General features: G+C 43.9%; 1 protein-coding gene across 1 annotated transcript in view; it reads left to right on the top strand.

Annotated features, from left to right (window-relative positions):
• Window positions 1–16,699, top strand: part of LOC126161388 (uncharacterized) — a 100,356-nt gene extending 83,657 nt beyond the window's left edge. Inside the window, exon 3 of the mRNA XM_049917164.1 lies at window positions 16,565–16,699. Coding sequence (XP_049773121.1) covers window positions 16,565–16,659 — 95 coding nt within the window. The 3' untranslated portion in view covers window positions 16,660–16,699. The remainder of the gene's footprint in view (window positions 1–16,564) is intronic.
• The last annotated feature ends 7,477 nt before the right edge of the window (window positions 16,700–24,176 follow it).

The raw sequence follows: 24,176 nt of genomic DNA, 5'->3' as shown, positions 1-24,176 counted from the left end.
AAATGACTTAATTTTGTTTCGATGTTCAACACAGTTATTGTGCAGCATTAGATGTAGTAAACCACTGAACGAAATTTTCAAGAGTTTGCAGAGGTAAAAGTCCGTAGCGTATACTTTCCGTAGTATACTTTCATGAAGTAAGACACTTCGATATTGTTTTCAAATAAAGAAAATACACTCCTGGAAATTGAAATAAGAACACCGTGAATTCATTGTCCCAGGAAGGGGAAACTTTATTGACACATTCCTGGGGTCAGATACATCACATGATCACACTGACAGAACCACAGGCACATAGACACAGGCAACAGAGCATGCACAATGTCGGCACTAGTACAGTGTATATCCACCTTTCGCAGCAATGCAGGCTGCTATTCTCCCATGGAGACGATCGTAGAGATGCTGGATGTAGTCCTGTGGAACGGCTTGCCATGCCATTTCCACCTGGCGCCTCAGTTGGACCAGCGTTCGTGCTGGACGTGCAGACCGCGTGAGACGACGCTTCATCCAGTCCCAAACATGCTCAATGGGGGACAGATCCGGAGATCTTGCTGGCCAGGGTAGTTGACTTACACCTTCTAGAGCACGTTGGGTGGCACGGGATACATGCGGACGTGCATTGTCCTGTTGGAACAGCAAGTTCCCTTGCCGGTCTAGGAATGGTAGAACGATGGGTTCGATGACGGTTTGGATGTACCGTGCACTATTCAGTGTCCCCTCGACGATCACCAGTGGTGACGGCCAGTGTAGGAGATCGCTTCCCACACCATGATGCCGGGTGTTGGCCCTGTGTGCCTCGGTCGTATGCAGTCCTGATTGTGGCGCTCACCTGCACGGCGCCAAACACGCATACGACCATCATTGGCACCAAGGCAGAAGCGACTCTCATCGCTGAAGACGTCTCCCTTCGTCCCTCCATTCACGCCTGTCGCGACACCACTGGAGGCGGGCTGCACGATGTTGGGGCGTGAGCGGAAGACGGCCTAACGGTGTGCGGGACCGTAGCCCAGCTCCATGGAGACGGTTGCGAATGGTCCTCGCCGATACCCCAGGAGCAACAGTGTCCCTAATTTGCTGGGAAGTGGCGGTGCGGTCCCCTACGGCACTGCGTAGGATCCTACGGTCTTGGCGTGCATCCGTGCGTCGCTGCGGTCCGGTCCCAGGTCGACGCGCACGTGCACCTTCCGCCGACCACTGGCGACAACATCGATGTACTGTGGAGACCTCACGCCCCACGTGTTGAGCAATTCGGCGGTACGTCCACCCGGCCTCCCGCATGCCCACTATACGCCCTCGCTCAAAGTCCGTCAACTGCACATACGGTTCACGTCCACGCTGTCGCGGCATGCTACCAGTGTTAAAGACTGCGATGGAGCTCCGTATGCCACGGAAAACTGGCTGACACTGATGGCGGCGGTGCACAAATGCTGCGCGGCTAGCGCCATTCGACGGCCAACACTGCGGTTCCTGGTGTGTCCGCTGTGTCGTGCGTGTGATCATTGCTTGTACAGCCCTCTCGCAGTGTCCGGAGCAAGTATGGTGGGTCTGACACACCGGTGTCAATGTGTTCTTTTTTCCATTTCCAGGAGTGTATTAAGCACCATATAAGGTTTGAATTCAGAACCTTTCGCTTAATAGCCAAACGTTTTAACTCTTACGCTAACGCAGCTCGTTACCCAATAGATCTCCCGGAGGACTTTATAATGTGACACAAAACACCTACAAACACTGTTGGTATTACTCACGTTTCGTCGAAGTACAATAGGAAATAAACAATTACGGCTGTTCTTTATTGCGAAAAGGTGGTTAGTGGGAATGATACAAACGCCTTTCCTTGGAATCTTCTGAATTAGGCTTATTGCTTGTTTGGTTTAGTTAATTAATAGACTATGAAGCAATTGGTATAAAGAATGCTTTTTCCAAACTTTCTATGAAAGAAAGTCTGCTATCAAGACATTGCTTTTGTTCAATTACTTTATTTATGACTGAACGTTTCTAAAACTGAAGACACTCGTCCGTGCTCTGCACTGCAGTGGAGCTCTGGCAATGTCGTTCTCTGTTCATTGGCTGACTGTGTTTTGTGACGTCAGATGCGCAGAACGAACCTAAACTCGGCCGCCATCGTAAATGACACGCACTTTGTTTGATAAACTTCGTAGTAATAGCCAGTTGGATCTGAACCAAGTATCTACTGGAATGTCAACATGTTTGCCAGACAGGGATATGACATCCTGACTGACACCTTTTTCCAAAATATTCGAAAACGTTGTATACTCAAGAGGAGGCTAACGTTTAAAAACAAACAAATTACTCAGCACATCACAATTTGGATTCTAGAAGGGTTGCTCGTCTTTTCAAGGCGTTTCATTGCGTAGACCACGTCACTCTCTTACAAGGGAACCTCCCCATCGCACCCCCCTCACATTTAGTTATAAGTTGGCACAGTGGATAAGCCTTGAAAAACTGAACACAGATCAATCGAGAAAACAGGAAGAAGTTGCGTGGAACTATGAAAAAAATAAGCAAAATATACAAACTGACAAGTGAGTAGTCCATGCCCAAGATGGGCACCATCAAGGAGGGTCTGAGCTCAGGAGCGCCGTGGTCCCGTGGTTAGCGTGAGCAGCTGCGGAACGAGAGGTCCTTGGCTGAAGTCTTCCCTCGTGTGAAAAGTTTAATTCTTTATTTTCAGACAATTATCAAAGTTCAGGCACTCACACGTAATCCTCTCCAAAATTCCAGGACATGTTCAGATTTGCTTGGACATATGCAGGATTTGACGGTCTACACACGGAAAAATTTGGAAACGTTAAAAACATATGTTTTGAGAGAGGACAGGGAAAACTGTGTGACTGTGAAACTGTTGCATTCATTTGTTGCAGTTTATGTGACAAACTCTTATGTTTTCATCACTTTTTTGGGAGTGATTATCACATCCACAAGAAAACCTAAATCGGACAAGGTAGAAGAATATTTTTACCCATTCGCCAAGTGTACAAGTTAGGTGGGTCGACAACATATTCCTGTCATGTGACGCACATGCCGTCACCAGTGTCGTATAGAATATATCAGACGTGTTTTCCTGTGGAGGAATCGGTTGACCTATGACCTTGCGATCAAATGTTTTCGGTTCCCATTGGACAGGCACGGCCTTTCGTCTACTAATCGCACGGTTTTGCGGTGCAGTCGCAAAACACAGACACTAAACTTATTACAGTGAACAGAGACGTCAATGAACGAAAGGACAGATCATAACTTTGCGAAAATAAAGAAAGTAAACTTTTCACACGAGGGAAGACTTGAACCACGGACCTATCGCTCCGCAGCTGCTCACGCTAACCACGGCACCACGGCGCTCCTGAGCTCACATTCTCTTGATGTTGCATATGTTGCGCATGGACTACTCAGTTTGTATATTTTGCTATTTTTTTCATAGTTCCACACAACTTCTTCCTGTTTTCTCGATTGATCAGTTTTTCAAGGCCTATCCACTGCGCCAACTTATAACTAAATCTGAGGGGGTGCGATGGAGAGGTTCCCTTGTTAGAAAAACTTAAATTTTATGGAAATTTGTGGTACGTTCTATGAGACCAAACTGCCGAGGTCATCGATCCCTAGGCTTACACACTACTTTATCTAACTTAAACTAACTTACAGTAAGGACAACACACACACTCATGCCCAAGGGAGGACTCGAACCTCCGACGGGGAGAGCTGCGCGAACCGTCGCAAGGAGCCTGAGACCCCACGGCTACCGCGCGGCTAAATTTTATCGTATTAATTGCTTTACAAACAGTTGGTTTGAATCATACTTAACGAACAGAATATAGAATTGTGCTAAATAATTCAGACACTGTTGGAAGGAGAAAAAAATTTTAGCGACTAGGGAGAAATCAGGAAGGGAGTCCCACAGGATGTAATTTTGTTTCCACTCCTAATCTTTATATACGTGAAGCGCCAGAGAAACTGGTATAGGCCTGCATATTCCGAGATATGTACAAAGGCACAATACGGCGCAGCTGTCGGCAACGCCTATATAAGACAACAAGTGTCTGGCGCGGTTGTTAGATCGGTTACTGCTACTACAATGGCAGCTTATGATGATCTGAGTAAGTTTGAACGTGGTGGTATAGTCGGCGCACGAACGATAGTTCACAGCATCTCCGAGGTAGCGATGAAGTAGGGATTTTCCCGCACGACCATTTCACGAGTGTATCGTGAATATCAGGAATCCGGTGAAACGTCAAATCTCCGACATCGCTGCGGCAGGAGAATGATCCTGTAAGAACCGGACCAAAGACGACCGAAGACAATCGTTCAACGTGACAAAAACGCGACGCTTCCGCAGACTGCTGCAGATTTCAATGCTGGGCCATCAACAACTGTCAGGGTGCGAACCATTCAATGAAACATCATCGATATGGGCTTTTGGAGCCGATAGCCCACTCATGTACCCTTGATTACTGCATGACAAAGCTTTACGCCTCGCCTGGGCCCGTCAACACCGTCATAGTACTGGTGATGACTGGAAATATGTTACCTGGTCGGACGAGTCTCGTTTCAAATTGTATCGAGCGGATGGACGTATACGGGTATGGAGACAACCTCATGAATCCATGGACCCTGTATCTCAGTAGGAGAGAACTGTTCAAGCTGGTGGAGGGTCTGTAGTGGTGTGGGGCGTGTGCAGTTGCAGTGATATAGGACCCCTGATACGTCTAGATACGACCCTGACAGGTGATACGTACGTAAGTATCCTTTCTGATCACCTGCATCCATTCATGTCCATTATGCATTCCGACGGACTTGGGCAATTCCTGCAGGACAATGCGACACCCCACATGTCCAGAATTGCTACAGAGTGCCTCCAGGAACACTCTTCTGAGTTTAAAAGCTTACGCTGGCCATCAAATTCCCGGGACGTGAGCATTATTGAGCATATCTGGAATGTCTTACAACGTGCTGTTCAGAAGAGATCGCCACCGTCCGTACTCTTACGTATTTATGGATAGCTCTGCAGGATTCATGGTGTCAGTTTCCTCCAGCACTACTTCAGGCTACAGTTAAGTCCATGCCACGTTCCTTTGCGGTACTTCTGCGTGCTCGCGAGGGCCCTACACGATATTAGGCAGGTGTACCAGTTTGTTTGGCTCTTCAGTGTATGCGAAGACCTTCCACTTAACACTCATTGAACAGTGATGGTATTTTATATAGCGGTACTAGTGGTTTAATAAATACCATTAGACAGAAAGCTACAGAAGAAATTGTTTATGATGTTTTGCAAGGAATTATTAAATATTTCCCTGAAAATCGATCCTTCCTAAATTTTGAGAAAGTATAGTGTCTTCGTATAGGTCGATTTTTTCAAAGAAAATGACAGCAACCAGCCTCTATTAATAACACTGTTTATTTCAGTGAATAGCACCTTTCGACAGGTTCATCTCCAGAAGGCTATTCACAAGATGCACATTTGTATGAATTTTACGTAGGTCTTTTTATATAAGAAAAAGAGCAAAAAACCTATGTAAACTTAAAAAAAAAGTGCATCGGTTGGTTTATGGAGCTATTTATTGCAATAAACAGCGTTATTAATATCGGATGGTTACTGTGTTTTTCTTTGAAAGAATCAAATTACAATTTGTATACAGCTATGGCCTCAAAATGGCAGTTTTCGATATCATAACACTATATTCAGCTCTGTACAACAAATAGTCATACCAACAACTGATGCAGCACATGAACAGGAGTCAATAAACAGGTAGAATACTCCAAATTTTTGGGTGTACGTATTGATGGAAACTTGAACTGGAAGAAATATATCACTCTGCTGCTCAAATAATTAGTTTCAAATACTTTTGCTCTTCGGTCAATTGCTAGTGTTGGAAATAAAGGCATCAACGTCCTCACATATTTTTCCTATTCCCAATCGATAATGTTTGTTAGAATAATTTTCTAGTGTAACCCATCACTTGCAATTAGAAAGAAAGTATTAATTGCACTGAAGCGATTAGTGAGGGTAATACGTTGTGTTCACCCACAGTTATGCTGTAGGTACCTCTTCAAGGTGTTAGGTGTTTTAACTGAACCGTAATGTCCACACCTACAACACTAGATAAAAAAGGACCTTTTCTTATCCATTATTAAAGCTTGCAATTGCTTAGATAGGAGTTCTATTTGCATCAACAGGATTTTTTGATCATTTCCCCAACAACATAAAATACCTGCCAGGAAGCAAAGCAAGTTTTAAATGTAACCTAAAATCATTTCTTCTGGAAAACTTCTATTTCATAGACGAAAAAGAATAAAAGCTAGTTTTAAGTGTGATTTGTAGTTTCATTAGTAAGACTAAAAAACAGTATGTTCATTAACGTTAAAACTAATCATGTATACATATCCCGTAAACCGACTGGTTCCCCATCGTTTAGATAAAAAAATTGTTCAAATGATGTATGGAACATGTAACTAACTAACAACTCATTTCTCCATTGATTGCGGTATACGGTACAACCTATTTTCAAGTGGGTGTGCTGTACGCTGATATAATGCCAGATGAAATTTAATGTTATTATCCATTTCTGCGGATCTGAGACAACGATTGTTGTATTTAAGCGTTATAGCTTATTTGCATTCGACACACTTTACAGCAGTGTTCAGATAATACAGCACCTGGTTTCGGGATAGCTCATCATCCAGCTGTGAATGTTCTGATCATCTCATCAAACACACCAAAACACACATATATAATGTATGAGGTACAAAGGTCTTCGTCTTACTTGATTGTCATCCAATTCTGTCTCCTTTGCTAGTGCCATTATAATATGCCCCGCCCTTGACTATGATGGTATCAGTCTGTTTAGATTCATGAATAATTATGATCACCATAATGCGATCGTTTTTACGGTCGAGGATGGCGTCTTTGAGTAGGAGAATTGCCGATGCCTGAATTTTCTTCACGAAAAGTAGAAAGTGTCTTCACTTATTCTCAAGAGCTGCTTAAATTACGACACCATCTGTCATAATGTACTTAGTGCGTTTACAGCACAAATAAAGTGGAGACGAGAGAAAATCGTCCAACAGTTAGTCATGAGTCTCTTATGGCCATTATTAATGTTTGAAACTAAACTGAGGCTAAAAAGGTAAGGTAAAGAAGAAAGAGACAAGGAATATTACACCATTAGAACTTGCACTTGCACACCAGTTTATAACTCGGTTGGAGTGTTGTCAAGTTAATATGTTTCAATAACAGGTCCACAGAACAGAATCTATAAACAATATTCATTCCCTTTCGTCTCCATGGAGAGAGTGAAAATAAAATTAGACTAATACGGGCATTGACAAATGCATGTAACTAAGGACTCTTTCCATACTCCACGATGGAATAAGAAGAAGGTCTAAGGTGCTATAAAAAGGAAGGAAGGAAGATTTCGTTTAACGTCCCGGCGACATCCAGGTCATTAGAGACGGAGGACAAGCTCGGATGGGGATGGAAATCGTTCATGCCCTTTCAACCGGCATTTACCTGGAGCGATTTAGGGAAATAGGGAAATCACGGGGAACCTAAATCTTGTTGGCCAGTCGCATATTATAAAAAGTACCCTCTGTCAAGCACATTAAACTAAATTATAAATTGGATAACGAGATACACTTTTATGATATGCGTTGCAGAACTAAACGAAACTCAGTATTGTTTGATGTTTTCTTCTGTACCGTAGAGCATATCTTCAGAAGTTCTTTAATTCCTTTTTGGACTTATTTCCCTGCCACCAACCACAAATCCGAAATTAGGGGAGCATCGGGCATTGTGGCCATGGTAGGAAAAGTGGTTACTGGAGTCCCGGAAACTTATGAGGTACTGGCGTGGAGCTGGAAATTCGTTCACTAATTATCCGAGTAGGGTCCAGTCACCCCATGAAGTCTAACCTGTTCGCCGCGCCGATATTCGGAGTTATAATAATTTTTGTGGATTTCAGTTGTTCCGATTTAAGGTAAATGCTCAGTTTGAGTATTTAGTGTGGAGAGAGAACGTGACCTATGTCTTTTTAATGAAATTGTATCATATCTTAAGTTCATAATCTTAATCTAGTTATTGAGAGTTCGGTCATGCTATTAGAGGGTACTGCAGCTTTTATGCAATAGCGTCAATGCAGGCAAAGTGGCCATCTCATCGGTGGCTTCTGGCCATTTTGTGTAGGGGTAAACGCAACAACAGCGGCCGAAAAGATGACCTCCGTGGCTATACTTAGTCGAAATCCTTACGACAGTGACCAATAAGCGGCAAACAAAGAAAGAGAAGAAAAATAAAATAAGAAGAAGGAAGAAGGGAGAGAAGAAAGGCAACAAAAAAATTAGGGATAGCAGAAAACAACCCTAGTCGAGCTCTTTTTGGCGCTAACGATGAAGGTGAACGCATAGAGTGCATGTAATGCGAAGAAAATTTTTCAAATGCAAGGCCAGAACAGCAGTGGATTAAGTGCCACCTGTGCTCCCTCTGGACGACGAACTCTGTGCTGAAGATGAGGAACGCAGTTCGGCTTTTATTTGTGAAAAGTGTAAATAATTTAATGCTAATCATGTTTCACAATAAAATTTGTTTAGTTCTTTTTTAATTTTTATCCTTTATTTTTGAGTCAGATGAAGAGGCCATTCTTCCAGTTTGTGAAAACTGAATTTTTTAAAATATATAATTTGATACAAAGGTGCTTAAACAATTCCATATTCTACTTCAATGGTTGTAGATCATAATCACTCATTTCTAGGCCTTTCCGTCTATTGCTGTTCAGTTTAAAAATATAGGAATACCACAGCCTGCTCACTTTGATCGCCTCTCCCGTACATGGTAATAGAATGTATCTGATGTAAATTGAAAGTAGAGGGGGTCGGGCGAGAAAGGAAAGGGAAGGAAAGGGATTACTGGTGTCAACTGCATCGAGACTTTACGGGGAATCAGCGGAGACGAGTGAAAATCTTCACTAAATCGGCATCCGAAACCGGATCTCCCACTTACTAGGCAGTGCGACCCACACTCATTCAGTTTACATATAATGTGTAACAGCTGCCATTTCTTCGTGGTGTCTGTTGTTTCTTACATGTCCGAAAGAACAGACACTATGCATTCATATAATTGATTCACTTCAATGGGCAATGAATTCACTTTTTCAGTGCGGATGTACAATTACATCTGACATCCTGTGGGAATCTCAAAGTAGTGAGCTTGGAGGATGTATCCGGAAAGTGCGGAACAACGAAGACTGGAAGCGTGAGCGGAAAACCAAGTTTAAAATCTCTCAACTGAAGTTCACACAAGATCTGAACACAAAAACTGTCAGACGGAAATGTACACTGAGTGCCTATCACTATCATGCAACACTGTCACTTAAGTCTGTATATGTCCGTAGTTACAAGCGGTGAGTCCAGACACTTCGCGCAGCCTTGAATTCACAAGGCCGTTCGCGGCTGCCGGCCGCGGTGGTCTAGCGGTTCTGGCGCTGCAGTCCGGAACCGCGGGACTGCTACGGTCGCAGGTTCGAATCCTGCCTCGGGCATGGGTGTGTGTGATGTCCTTAGGTTAGTTAGGTTTAAGTAGTTCTAAGTTCTAGGGGACTGATGACCTAAGATGTTAAGACCCATAGTGCTCACAGCCATTTGAACCATTTTTTCGTTCGCGGCGGGGCGTGCGCTTTTTAGTCCAGGGATGCCGGAGTACACAAGTCGACGTTGAGCCCGCGGCGGCGTGGCACGGCATGATTGGCCCGTAGTCGGTAGCTTGCTACACTGATGCTCAGAAATTAAGGATAATTGCGGAATGTGGTGCCACAAAACGCGGCACTACACAAAACTGGCGCTAATAGCAAAGGCACATAGGGAACAGACACGACACCGATCTGTAAGTCCACAGTATTGGTGATAAGTTGAGAAACCCGTCCCGAAGCACTTGTGCTACAAAACGCCACTGTTTCCTGCTCATGTACCCCGCCATCAATATGGGATATGGTCACCATGCACACGTACACAGGCCGCACAACGGGTTGGTATACTCTGGATGAGGTGGTCGAGCAGCTGCTGAGGTATAGCCTCCCATCCTTGCACCAGTGCCTGTCGGAGCTCCTCAATTGTCGTAGGGCGATAAGTCGACCGAGAATATCCCAGATGTGCTCGATGGGGTTTAGGTCTGCAGAACAAGCAGGCCATTCCATTCGCCTGATATCTTCTGTTTCAAGGTACTCTTCCACGATGGCAGCTCGGTGGGGCCGTGCGTTATCATCCATCAGGAGGAAGGTCGGACCCACTGCACCCCTGAAAAGGCGTCCCGATACACCTGACCTGTTACACATCCTCTGTCAAAGACATGCAGGGGTATACGTGCACCAGTCATAATCCCATCCCACACCATTAAACCACGACCTCCATACATGTCCCTTTCAAGGAGATTAAGGAGTTGGTATTTTGTTCCTGGTTCACGCCAGGTGAAAATCCGGCGAGAATCACTGTTCAGACTATACCTGGACTCGTCTGTGAACATAACCTGGGACCACTGTTCCAATTACCATGTACTGTGTTCTTGACACAAGGCTTTATGGGCTCTCCTGTGACCAGGAGTCAGCGGAATATACCTTGCAGGTCTCCGGGCGAATAAACCATGTCTGTTCAGTAGCCTGTAGACTGTGTGTCTGGAGACAACAAGGTCCCGAGCAAGGCTACCTGCAGTACTGCGTGGCCGTCTGCGGGCACTGATGGTGAGATATCGGTCTTCTTGCGGTGTTGTACACTGTGGACGTCCCGTTCTGTAGCGCCTGGACACGTTTCCTGTGTGTTGGAATCGTTGCCATAATCTTGAGATCACACTTTGTGGCACAGGGAGGGCTCGTGCTGCGACCTGCTGTGTTTGACCTGCCTCCAGTCGCTCTAGTATTCTACCCCTCATAACGTCATCAATGTGTGTTCTTTGAGCCATTTTCAGCACACTGTCACCATTAGCACGTCTGAAAACGTCTTCTCACTTATTCGCTGCACCATACTCTGACATGCACCAACAAACCTCTGAGTATGTGGATTGCAGCCAGCGCCACCGTGCGACGACCGCAGATCAAATGCACTGCATGGTCATACCCCGAGGTGATTTAAACCCGCAAACAGCCCACCAGAGCGTTGTTTCACCACGTATCAGCATTATCCTTATGAGCATGAGTGTATTTTCCGTATGTTCGCCGCCCAGCCTTGCTGGGGTTACAGCAGAAGCGGCTTAGGGATGGTTGCGCCTACGCTGTTAAGCGGCGGTGGTGTCGCCAGCTGTCGGCAGTGAGCTGAACGCCGTTCGATTCCTGGCCGCGAAATGCTGTGCGCCATTATGCTGTAGAGGACATGGACAGGGACTGCCGATAAGTGGCACTAGGTGGACTGTGGGTCGACCGAGAGGACTGCCGAAACAGTGCGCGCGTTCTGGTAAACACTTTGCCCGGGTGGTCCAGTGGTTAACGCAACTGCCCAGGAAGTTCTACATCTACATTTATACTCCGCAAGCCACCCAGCGGTGTGTGGCGGAGGGCACTTTACGTGCCACTGTCATTACCTCCCTTTCCTGTTCCAGTCGCATATGGTTCGCGGGAAGAACGACTGCCGGAAAGCCTCCGTGCGCGCTCGAATCTCTCTACTTTTACATTCGTGATCTCCTCGGGAGGTATAAGTAGGGAGAAGCAATATATTCGATACCTCATCCAGAAACGCACCCTCTCGAAGCCTGGACAGCAAGCTACACCGCGATGCAGAGCGCCTCTCTTGCAGAGTCTGCCACTTGAGTTTGCTAAACATCTCCGTAACGCTATCACGCTTACCAAATAACCCTGTGACGAAACGCGCCGCTCATCTTTGGATCTTCTCTATCTCCTCCGTCAACCCGACTTGGTACGGATCCCACACTAATGAGCAATACTCAAGTATAGGTTGAACGAGTGTTTAAGCCACCTCCTTTGTTGGTGGACTACATTTTCTGAGGACTCTCCCAATGAATCTCAAGCTGGTACCCGCCTTACCAACAATTAATTTTATATGATCATTCCACCTCAAATCGTTCCGCACGCATACTCCCAGATATTTTACAGAGGTAACTGCTACCAGTGTTTGTTCCGCTATCATATAATCATACAATAAAGGACCCTTCTTTCTATCTATTCGCAATACATTACATTTGTCTATGTTAAGGGTCAGTTGCCACTCCCTGTACCAAGTGCCTATCTGCTGCAGATCTTCCTGCATTTCACTACAATTTTCTAATGCTGCAACTTCTCTGCATACTACAGCATCACCCGCGAAAAGCCGCATGGAACTTCCGACACTATCTACTAGGTCATTTACATATATTGTGAAAAGCAATATCCCATAACACTCCCCTGTGGCACGCCAGAGGATACTTTAACGTATGTAGACGTCTCTCCATTGAGAACAACATGCTGTGTTCTGTTTGCTAAAAACTTTTCAATCCAGCCACACAGCTGCTCTGATATTCCGTAGGCTCTTACTTTGTTTATCAGGCGACAGTGCGGAACTGTATCGAACGCCTTCCGGAAGTCAAGGAAAATGGCATCTACCTGCTGGGAGCCTCTATCTAATATTTTCTGGATCTCATGAACAAATAAAGCGAGTTAGGTCTCACATGATCGCTGTTTCCGGAATCAATGTTGATTCCTACAGAGTAGGTTCTGGGTTTCCAGAAACGACATGATATGCGAGCAAAAAACATGTTCTAAAATTCTACAACAGATCGACATCAGAGATATAGGTCTATAGTTTTGCGCATCTGCTCGGCGACTCTTCTTGAAGACTGGGACTACCTGTGCTCTTTTCCAACCATTTGGAACCTTCCGTTCCTCTAGAGACCTGCGGTACACGGCTGTTAGAAGAGGGGCAAGTTCTTTCGCGTACTCTGTGTAGAATCGAATTGGTATCCCGTCAGGTCCAGTGGACTTTCCTCTGTTGGGTGATTTCAGTTGCTTTTCTATTCCTTGGACACTCATTTCGATGTCAGCCATTTTTTTCGTTTGTGCGAGGATTTAGCGAAGGAACTGCAATGCGGTCTTCCTCTGTGAAACAGCTTTGGAAAAAGGTGTTTAGTATTTCAGCTTTACGCGTGTCATCCTCTGTTCGGATCCCGGTCCGGCGCACAGTTTCACTCTACGTCTCTGATTCCGCGGCAAAGTCCCAGAGCATCTGACATTAATAATCCCTCCCATTTCCTTTTTTTTCTCCCCCTCCTACTTCAATTTACATGTAATGTATCGCAGCTGCAGACTCCATAGTGCAGCGGGAGATCCCGGATTCGGATCCTAGTCCGGTACACATTTTCACTCGTCGCAGCTGATTCCGTTTAAAGTCCCAATGCATCTGACATCAGTAATCCCATCCATTTCCATTTCTTTCTCCCTCGTCCTTCTTCAATTTAAGAAATATGTTTCACAGCTGCAGATGCTGCTTGGTGTCTATTCTTTCGGACATTCGTAGAATGTGTTTGAGTTTCCAGCTCTCCTCACTTACTTACAGGTACTCCGCCTTCAGGCCACGAGTGGCCTACCGGGACCATCCGACCGCCGTGTCATCCTCAGCGGAGGATGCGGATAGGAGGGGCGTGGGGTCAGCACACCGCTCTCCCGGTCGTTATGATGGTATTCTTGACCGAAGCCGCTACTATTCGGTCGAGTAGCTCCTCAACTGGCATCACGAGGCTGAGTGCATTACTTCACATCTGTTCACACTCTTTTTTGCACGGGTATCAGCTCTTCTTACCATGTACGTTTCTGGAGACTTAAAAACTCTTCTGTGGAAATGAACATGGGTTCCAGAAACAACGACTGTGGAAACTCAGCTCGCTCTGTCCGTCCATTACCCTCAGAAAGCAGTAGACGCCAGCACCGAGGTTGATTCCGTGTTGCCTGACTTCCGGAGAGCGTTCGATACTATTCCGCACTGCCGCTAAACGAACAAAATAATATCATACGGATTAGCAGTCAGTCGTGTGACTGGATTGAAAATGTCCTAGGAAACAGCATGTCATTCTCAACGGAGGGAATCTTCCGACGTGAAAGTAACTTGGGGCGTACCCCAATGGAGCATTATAGGACTGTTACTTGTCACCATATGTATAAATGACTTAGTGGACAACAAGTTCCCTGAGGCTTTTCGTGGGTGATGTTGAATACAGAGAAGTAACCACGCTAGGAATTTGTACAGAAATGCAAAGAAGACCTGCAGAGGACCGAAGCTGCAGGGATTGGGATTTGTCCCTCTACATTAGCAAACGTTACGTGTTGCGGATAAAAAGGCAGAAAGATGCATTGTCGATTGATTATACTTTTGCAGAACAGTCATTGGAAGCAGTCATATCCATAAAATATCAAGTAGGTTGCGCATGGACCGATTTAAAGCGGAACGACCACAAAAACTAACCTCAGGTAATGTAGACACCAGTCGATCTGGAATCAGTACCGATTGATAGACGAAACAGAAAATACAAAGGAGAGCAGCGCGTTTGATTACAGATTCATTTCGTAAGCGCGAATGCGTCACAGAGATGATCAGCCAACTCCAGAGGCAGAAGCCGCAAGAGAGGCGTATTGCGTCACAGTATTGTTTATTTTTAACGTTACAAGAGCTTACTTTTCTGGAAAAGTCAACCAATATCTTCCTGATTACTTCTCGAGAAAAGACCACGAATGTAAAATCAGAGATCTGAGTTTATTCGGAGACTCCCCAGCAACTCTTCTTCCCACAAGCCATTCGCAACTGTACCAAGAAAGGTGAGAAATAGCTTTGGTACGCTAAGTACCATCTGCCACACGCAGTAACATGGCTTACGGAGCACAGATGTAAACGTAAAAGTTTCTCAAATTTGTGTAAGTGTACTTCCTCTACCAACCAGAGAAGCACTTCCGTGTGTGACAGCATTCTACAATTCGTGCTTTGACACTGTTCCAGCACCCTATTTCGTCACCGCATCCATGTTACGGCGGAAGAGGCGTAATGGATAAGTTATTGGACTGTTTTCGTGAGAAGCAAGATTCAAATCCCCTTCCGACCCACCAGATTTAGGTTTTCAATGGTTTCCCAATGTTGAGTGAAGCGAATTCCAGTACGGTTCTTGTGAAACAGTGTACGTCTATAATGACATCGTCGACGACTACCTCATTTTTGGAAGCAAACTCAGGCGAATCTCTCGGAACTGGGGTCCTGGTAAGGGGGGGGGGGAGGAGGGTAGTTTCTTTGACCACCAATCCGAAGTTTCTGTATCTCAGCCATTGCTTAGATTTTGAAGAAAAATTATCAGCTATTGCAGCCGAGGACTACCGGAGTAAGAAGTCACTCTCATTCTACCAGCAACCTTGTCAAAAGAGGGCTGAGGGGCGAATAGAGATTCGGGATCCCCTTTTCAGGTGCTTTTGACTGATTGTGTGGTGCGATCTGGGGGTCTGAGGATTCCATAAACTACTCGCCAAAGTCCTAGAGCATTCGCTGATGCGGATAGGAGCGGCGTGTGGTCAGCACACCGCTCTGCCAGTCGTTATGATGGTTTTCTTTGACCGGAGCCACTGCTAATCGGTCGAGTAGCTCCTCAATTTGTATCACGAGGCTGAGTGCACACCGAAAAATGGCAACAGCGCATGGCCGCTGGTTGGTCACCCATCCAAGTGCCGGCCATTCCCGACAGCGCTTAACTTCGGTGATCTCACGGGAACCGTATTATCCACTGCGGCAAGGCCGTTGCCACAAGGTATATAGAGTGCGTCATAATTAATGGTGTAAACGCATACAGTTGAAAGTACACGATACTAGAAGCAAAAAAATTCTGAGTAAACATAGGGTCGAAAATTCATTCCTTAAGAGCTACGAGCTATTTTTTCATCTTCGATGCTGTGAAACATCTCTCTTCTACTGCAAGCTCTTTGCTTTTCATATTTTGGGAAGTGTCAGTATGGACCAAAACAAGAAAAAAAGTCCAGTAGACATGTGCTCTAAAATGCATAGCTTAAAACTTAAAATTTATTAGCATTTGTTCATTAGAAGAGCTGTGTTTCAAAGTAGCGAAGATGAAAAAAATGCTCATAGCTCTTAAAGTATGCTATTTCGACCCTGTGTTTACGGAGACTTACTTGCTTCTAGTATTGTGTACTTTCAACTGTATGCGTTTACGCCATTAATTATGATACACCCTGTATATGAGAATTAATTATTCTACAAAAATGTTAATTTTCTGGGTGATTTGCTTTGAAAACAAACAAAGGGGGGGAAGGGTGGGAATCAAGATTGGTACTTCGAATATATTGTCAGATTTGCATCTTCGAATCACCGGTTTCCAAATGTTTACAGCAGTTTACAGCTGAAAACTTCTCTGAAGGACACATTCTTTTATAAATGTGGTGTGGCAGTTGACATTACACAGTTCTGCTGCTGGTTTAGCCAACCTAGTTTTGAAACAATTTCATTTGGTTTATTATGAGCATTCCTTTTGTTTACACCCTTAATTCCTCACTTCTTTGTTGTAGTTGATGTAATATAATTATTCTCCTTTCTTTTCTTACAGTGTTCCTCGCGTATAAGATCTTCCAGCGTGAAGTGGAGAAGGAAAGGAGACGAGAGGAAAAGAAGAAACTGAAACAGGAAAAGAAAAAGAAGTGATGTAAACTTTATAATAAAGTTTTGCTTCACATACTTTTAATTAATGGAAATTCATTTCTTGTCCTGGCCCTGACCACTTGGTAGAGTAACACGTTTTTTTAATGCTTGCGCGTTACGTTTCTGAGATGCAGCAAACTATTCGCCAAAATGTGTCTCGATAAACGGTTCGAAATCTCAGCTAGGTGGTATCCTTGTGAGGTTCGATACAGGTCTGGTTCATCTTCTTGCCTGCAGATCTAGGTACCACCTCTCGCCCTATACGTACTACTCAGTTTCAGTGTCACATTTTGTTTACATTTCTTTTTATTTAAGGAACTGCAGTCTATGCTTTCAGGCCTAGAAAAGTAGGAGAACTAGAGATTAAGATAATCATCTTAGAGTCGAAACTGAAGTTCACTAAGTCTGAGGGGAATGGAAATATGACAATCGGCACAAAGTGACAATTGAAGAGCATGTATACCTCCGTGAGCTAGTGAACAATAGCTATAATTTGCTGCTGTATAAAACTGGGATAAACGTTGTTTGTAAAAAAATTTGATTGTCTTGAAGTCAAAACGTCAGTGGAGAACAAAAGACTTTTAGACCATTTGTTACCTTCCCGTTTGACTTTAACCCGCGATAGTGAATTTGCGAAGAGGAAATTGAGAACCGCATAGAAAATCGCGGAAACGTCAATGCTAGACTTCATTGGAAGAGTGTTCAAGAGAGATAACGATATTCCTGTTAGTAATGTCAGGTAAAACCACAAGACATTGAACTGGGTAGTATGTGTACAATACAAAATGATGGAAGATTTACAACAGCTCTGCCATGATGAGCTCTAACATTTTTTTTTTTTTAAGGCTGCTTTCTTTACATCGCACAACATAGTTAAGAGAGATCAAGATGAATTTGTTACAGTCTGAATTTGTTACAGCATGTGGAAAAATTCAGGTGCGCTTTCCTCCATACGGACAATGATCCTGACATTGGCCCTGGAGCCAAATTCAAACTGTGAGATTTCCTTTCTCTTGTTAAACCTTTACTCTGTTAACATTTAGAAGTGAATACGACTGTAACGATTTATACAGATAAGGAGCTAACATGCACATTTTGCTTATGAAACGAGACAAAGAATATAGTGAATGACGTTTTGACTGTGTGACGCCGCGCCACTACAACAACTTTGTCTCATACTAGATGATTGCATATCGTCAGTTTGATCAATATCCCATCCGGAGGTTCTTCTCATTTGAGGAAGAATATGGTAAGAAAATGAAAATTATTTATGATAGCCATCTTTAGATATTGTTATACAATTCAGTTACTGATTTTCGTGGTTTCTCATGCAACCAACGACGCAGTTTAAACAAGCACTTAACAAAATCGGTGACTCATTGGTTCTTGTGCTAGCAGTCAAGTATCATGTATCATTCAATTAGTGTTAGTTATTTCACACAAAACTCGTCAAATGGTTTATTTTTACCAATGATAAACAGTGATAGGCCAGTAATAAAAGTCTTAACTAATTTCATAATAGTGATTTTGATTCTAAAATGGGGGAGAAGACATCGAACACAATTTTACATACACACAATACAGTGAACATTCGCTATATTATCGCATTATATGATCATAATCGCCGCAGGAAATGTTGTACATCCATTAGGTGTCTTGTTGCAGTGGCCTGCGGTCGACCAGTTGGGTCCTGTATTCGGGAACCCATTAACATGTGGCGCGCCAAGTACAGCTTTCAGCACTTAGCAGAACTCCGCGACGTACCTGTATCGAGTAAAAACAAACAGAACACTTTGTAATTTGCATGAAACAAACATATCGTTACAATAAACTTATTAGATCAATTATAGACAGTACGGCGCACCGTGCAAGCGTTCTCTGTGGTACTGTGCAACTTCTGTATCACTACATTTTAGTATTAACATGAACCACACAACAAGTTACGAACAAAGAGAAAGACCACCAGTCAGAACGTTTTTCGGGAGAATAGAGTGGTGGAACAAATGCTAGAGAAGGTTTCATTACCAGAAAACTTTTACCAAAGAAGAATCACCAAACAGCCGTATGTTTTCAGAAATTGTTATTTTATTTAGAAGATCAGTTTCTGCATGGCATGAATGCCATCTTCAGGCCCCTATGCACTCCATGTATAGACAATCAGATATATCGATCCATGCATAACTGGAGCCATCAGTATCTGTTGTCAAGTCTTTGAAGTATACATTCCACAAAAAATTCACTGAATCCAGGTAGTGATGGCTCCAGTTACGCATCCATAGATTTACCTGATTTTCTATACATGATATGCATAGTGGCCTGAAGATGGTATTCATGAGATGCCGACACTGGTCGTCTAGATAAAATACAAGGGCCGTTCAGAAAGTAACCTCCGGTTGATTTAAAAAAATACACCAAGTTAAATAAAAATATTTTAATATATACATCTTACAACTACATCTTTGCACTATTTTTCTACATAGTCTCCATAGCGATTGAGGCACTTATCGTATCTCTTCACAAGCTTTGAAATTCCTTCTGCATAAAAATCACCCGCTTGTGCCTGGAGCCAGCCTGTGACCGCATCTTTGAGCTCTTCGTCGTCATCAAACCGCTGTGACCCGAGCCATTTCTTCAAATGCATGAAGAGGTGATAATCACTTGGCGCCAGGTCTGGGCTGTAAGGTGGATGGTTGATAACGTCCCACTTGAAGGACTCAAGAAGGGCCGTTGTTCTGCGAGCAGAGTGAGGACGGGCGTTATCGTGCAAAAAAACGATACCGGAAGTCAGCATACCACGGCGTTAGTTCTGTATAGCCCGTCGTAACTTTTTTATTGTTTCACAGTACACGTCTTGATTAATGGTCGTACCACGTTCCATGAATTCAACCAACAACACCCCTTTGGCATCCCAAAACACCGTTGCCATCAGTTTTCTGGCAGAAAAATCTTGCGAGGCTTTTCTTGGTTTGGTAGGCGAATTGGAATGTGCCCACATCTTTGATTGTTCTTTTGTCTCAGGGTTCACGTACTTAATCCAGGTTTCGTCACCGGTCACGATTCTGTTTAACAATGGTTCTCCTTCGTCCTCATAACGTGACAGAAAGTCTAATGCAGAGGCCATTCTTTGAGTTTTGTTGTAGTCGGTAAGAATTTTGGGCACCCATCGTGCACAGAACTTACGGTAACCCAATCTTGCTGTCACTATCTCGTACAAGAGAGTCTTAGAAATCTGTGGAAAACCAGTAGACAACTCTGACATTGAGAAACGTCGATTTTCACGAACTTTTGCATCAACTGTCTGAACGAGTTCGTCAGTCACCAATGATGGTCTACCACTCCTCTCTTCATCATGAACGTTTTCTCGTCCACTTTTAAATAAACGTACCCATTCACGGACAACTCCTTCACTCATAACTCTTGGTCCGTACACGGCACAAAGCTCACGATGAATAGCTGTTGCAGAATATCCTTTGGCTGTAAAAAACCTTATGACAGCACGCACTTCACATTTGGCGGGGTTTTCTATTGCAGCACACATTTCAAACTGCCACAAAAACTAAACTAGCGCAGGTACGACGTTCACTCGACCACGGCTTGATGCCGACTGACCTGTTGAGTGCGTGAACGCACAGATGGCGTCGCTACTCCCCCCACAACCCGCACTGTGACCGATCGGAGGTTACTTTCTGAACCGCCCTCTTCTGAAAACGTACGGCTGTTTGGTAATTTTTCTTTGGTAAATATATGACCAGCCGCTGTCTCTTATCCACGATGGTTCAACAGAGATTATCAGAGTGTGGCGAAGGCTTAGCAGAGCGAGTGGAATCCAGTATGGAATTTGGGGAGCCATCACGGGGCGCCGACCTGTCGGAGCAGCTGAATTAAGGTCACGCAAAGCAGCTGCGCACACACATGCCGACTCGCCAGGCTGCCTTCTTTGAGAGTCAAACACAAACTAAGCGTATTCCGTCTCGTAACACCGTGGGCTAGAACAGTTTGGCATGTGTTAGTGTCGGAGATAAAGATGGCTGTCGTTTCTTATGCTGTATATACAGGTAAGTAGGCCAGTAACACCTTTAAAAACTGGGCACTTAAAGCCAAAGACTTTCTGGGAGGGCTTTTTTGCCCGCTGGGATAAGTGTAGCGATGTTTCAGAATACCATTTTTACACCTTACGATGGTTATTTGTGTATATTTCACACCAATAAATATCTCGGAAACGAAGCATCGTACGAAAAAAATGTTTTAGGTGAAAAGTTAATATTACACTACTGATCATTAAAATTGCTACACCAAGAAGAAATGCATATGATAAACGGGTATTCATTGGACAAATATATTATACTAGAACTGACATGTGAATACATTTTCACGCAATTTGGGTGCATAGATCCTGAGAAATCAGTACCCAGAACAACCACCTCTGGCCGTAATAACGGCCTTGATATGCCTGGGCATTGAGTCAGACAGAGCTTGGATGGCATGTACAGGTACAGCTGCACATGCAACTTCCACACGAAGCCACAGTTCATCAAGAGCAGTGGCTGGCGTATTGTGACGAGCCAGTTGTTCGTCCACCATTGACCAGACGTTTTCAATTGGTGAGAGACCTGGAGAATGTGCTGGCCAGGGCAGCAGTCGAACATTTTCTGATCCAAATAGGGCCGTACAAGACCTGCAATATACGGTCGTGCATTATCCTGCTGAAATGTAGGGTTTCGCAGGGATCGATTGAAGGGTAGAGCCACGGGTCGTAACACATGTGAAACGTAACGTCCACTGTTCAAAGTGCCGTCATTGCAAACAAGAGGTGACCGAGGCGTGTAACCAATGTCACCCCATACTATCACCAGTATGGCGATGACGAATACACGCTTCCAACGTGCGTTCACCGCGATGTCGCCAAACACGGATGCGACCATCATAATGCTGTAAACAGAACCTGGATTCATCCGAAAAAATTACGTTTTGCCATTCGTGCACCCAGTTTCGTCGTTGAGTACACCATAACAGACGCTCCTGTCTGTGATGCAGCGTCAAGGGTAACCGCAGCCATTGTCTCCTAGCTGATAGTCCATGCTGCTGCAAGCGTCGTCGAACTGTTCGTACAGGTGGTTGTTGTCTTGCAAACGTCCCCATCTGTTGACTCAGGGATGAAGACGTGGCTGCACGAGCCGTTACAGCCATGCAGATAAGATGCCTGTCATATCGACTGCTAGTGATACGAGGCCGTTGGGATCCAGCACGGCGTTCCGTATTACCTTCCTGAAACCACCGATTCCATATTCTGCTAACAGTCATTGGATCTCGACCAACGCGAGCAGCAATGTCGCGATACGATAACCGCAAACGCGATAGTCTACAATCCGACCTTTATCAAAGTCGGAAACGTGATGGTACGCATTTCTCCCCCTTACACAAGGCATCACAACAACGTTTCACCAGGCAACGCCGGTCAACTGCTGTTTGTGTATGAGGAATCGGTTGGAAACTTTCCTCATGTCAGCACGTTGTAGGTGTCGCCACCGGCGCCGACCTTGTGTATATGCTCTGAAAAGCTAATCATTTGCATATCACAGCATCTTCTTGCTGTCGGTTAAATTTCGCGTCTGTAGCATGTCATCTTCGTGGTGTAGCAATTTTAAAGACCAGTAGTGTAGTAAAGGGGACACATGCCTGTGCTACAAATGGCCACCTCCTAACCACCTCTCTTGCATGGGCGGGACCAGTTTTATATTTTCAAATAGAAAGCTCCCATTTTTATTACATATTCGGATTCTATGCCAAAAAATACTTAGGGTTTACTCAAACTATTGTTTCATTCATCAGAGATAGGGCTGTAATCGACAAATATAAGGTGTGTCTGTTTTTGAATTAAGATCCGGCTCATCTGATTTTACATTCCATGTACGATGTAAAAGTAAACCTCTGTTTTCTAACGGTCGAAGCTGATGTGCAAAATATGCTTTAGTGTTGCAAATTTTATTGTCCGGTATAATATGGTTAGCCGTTTCAACGTCGAGTTGAAAACTACATTTAGCGTGCTCCAGGAACAACGAAATGGATGCAATAATTTCTGTTCCAATCAGGACGCTCGATTTCGATGAGTCGCCTCCCCTCTCACCATTGGGGTGGTTGATTTCGGTGAGCATCCACGGCAGGTATGTCTGTCAGCATCACTTCAAGGTCATTTTACCTTATTACAATGGTTATGGTCTGTATTCCGCTGGTAGTCAAGTAGTTGCCAGGGCAAGAGTTATGGTGGTTAGATTAGTGATGGGAACAACCGCATGAAAACAAACGATTCATTCGGTTGTCGGAAAACAACCGACTAATTCGGTTGTAATTTTGAGTATCGGCTGAATTATTCATTCATCTTTTGAGTGAAACCAGTCTGTGGGAACAACCGAATGAAAACAGTTGAGTCAGTTGGTTGTAGTTTGACGTTATGGTCGAAATATTATTCATTGAAAAGCAGTGTGTGGGAGCAATCCAGTAAATCGTTTGACAGTGTTGTAGCTTTGTGCATTGTCTGAATTATTCATTCTTTCTTTTCAAGTGAACACAGTAGATTTTCTGTTGGCTGAACCATGTAGTCATTGTCCCAGCTGAAACCAGTTTTTAGTGTTTTAGCTGACTGATAGTCATTCTTCTGAGTCAAACCAGCCTGCATTACTTCTACCAGTTGAATTAAAGCAGTGCTGCATTGTACCGTCAGAGGGTAGTCCTACCCCCAGGGGTAAGTGAATTCTTATCTCAGAGGGTATGCCAATGTTCAAATAAGCATTATACATGTTCATTTAGTTATGCACTGAATGGAATATTTTTTCTTTTCGTCATTTAAAACTGATTCATATATTATTGTGGATTAAGTTGCTCTAGGTGCCATTAACACACAACTAATTAAGCTGACGTATCGCGGGGGTAGGGGTGCCATCACTTAAATTGCCGACACCACACAAAAACTTCAAAAACTCTGGACATCTCACACCAAGAACTCTCCGCCATACATCAGAAAAGGAAGTGAGGCAATATTATATTGTCAACTATTTCTGAGCTAAGCTGAAAGTTTCAAGTCTTTAGCTTAGTGAGAAGTTATTTTAAAATCAGTTGCAAGATTTGTACCGAGCAGACAGACAGAGACACAGACCGGACAACAAAGTACCCTCTGCCACACACCCGATTCGAAAGCAAGTCAACATTTCTGTGTCATCCAATTCCATCCAGTTCTGAGCTATGTTGAAAGTTTCAAGTGACTAGCTTATCGAGAAGTTAGCTTAACATTAATTGCAAAATTTGTTCCGAACAAACAGACAAGAAACGGACCTAATAAAAAGATGTTAAAAAGTGATTATTTGTGTATACATAAATTTACAAGGCAGCACCAGATATTAAACTTTTAAAACCAACCCAAAATGATATTTAATGCCACAAGTATGAAAATTCATATTTAAATATGTAAATGCATACATTTTGAAAATGTACTATTTTTAGAAATGTATGTTTTATTCACTTTATTA

This window comes from Schistocerca cancellata, chromosome 2, assembly GCF_023864275.1.
Source record: "Schistocerca cancellata isolate TAMUIC-IGC-003103 chromosome 2, iqSchCanc2.1, whole genome shotgun sequence".
NCBI classification, from domain to species: domain Eukaryota; kingdom Metazoa; phylum Arthropoda; class Insecta; order Orthoptera; family Acrididae; genus Schistocerca; species Schistocerca cancellata.
The sequence above is the reverse complement of the archived record's forward strand: the minus strand, read 5'-3'. Positions and strand labels throughout refer to the sequence as shown.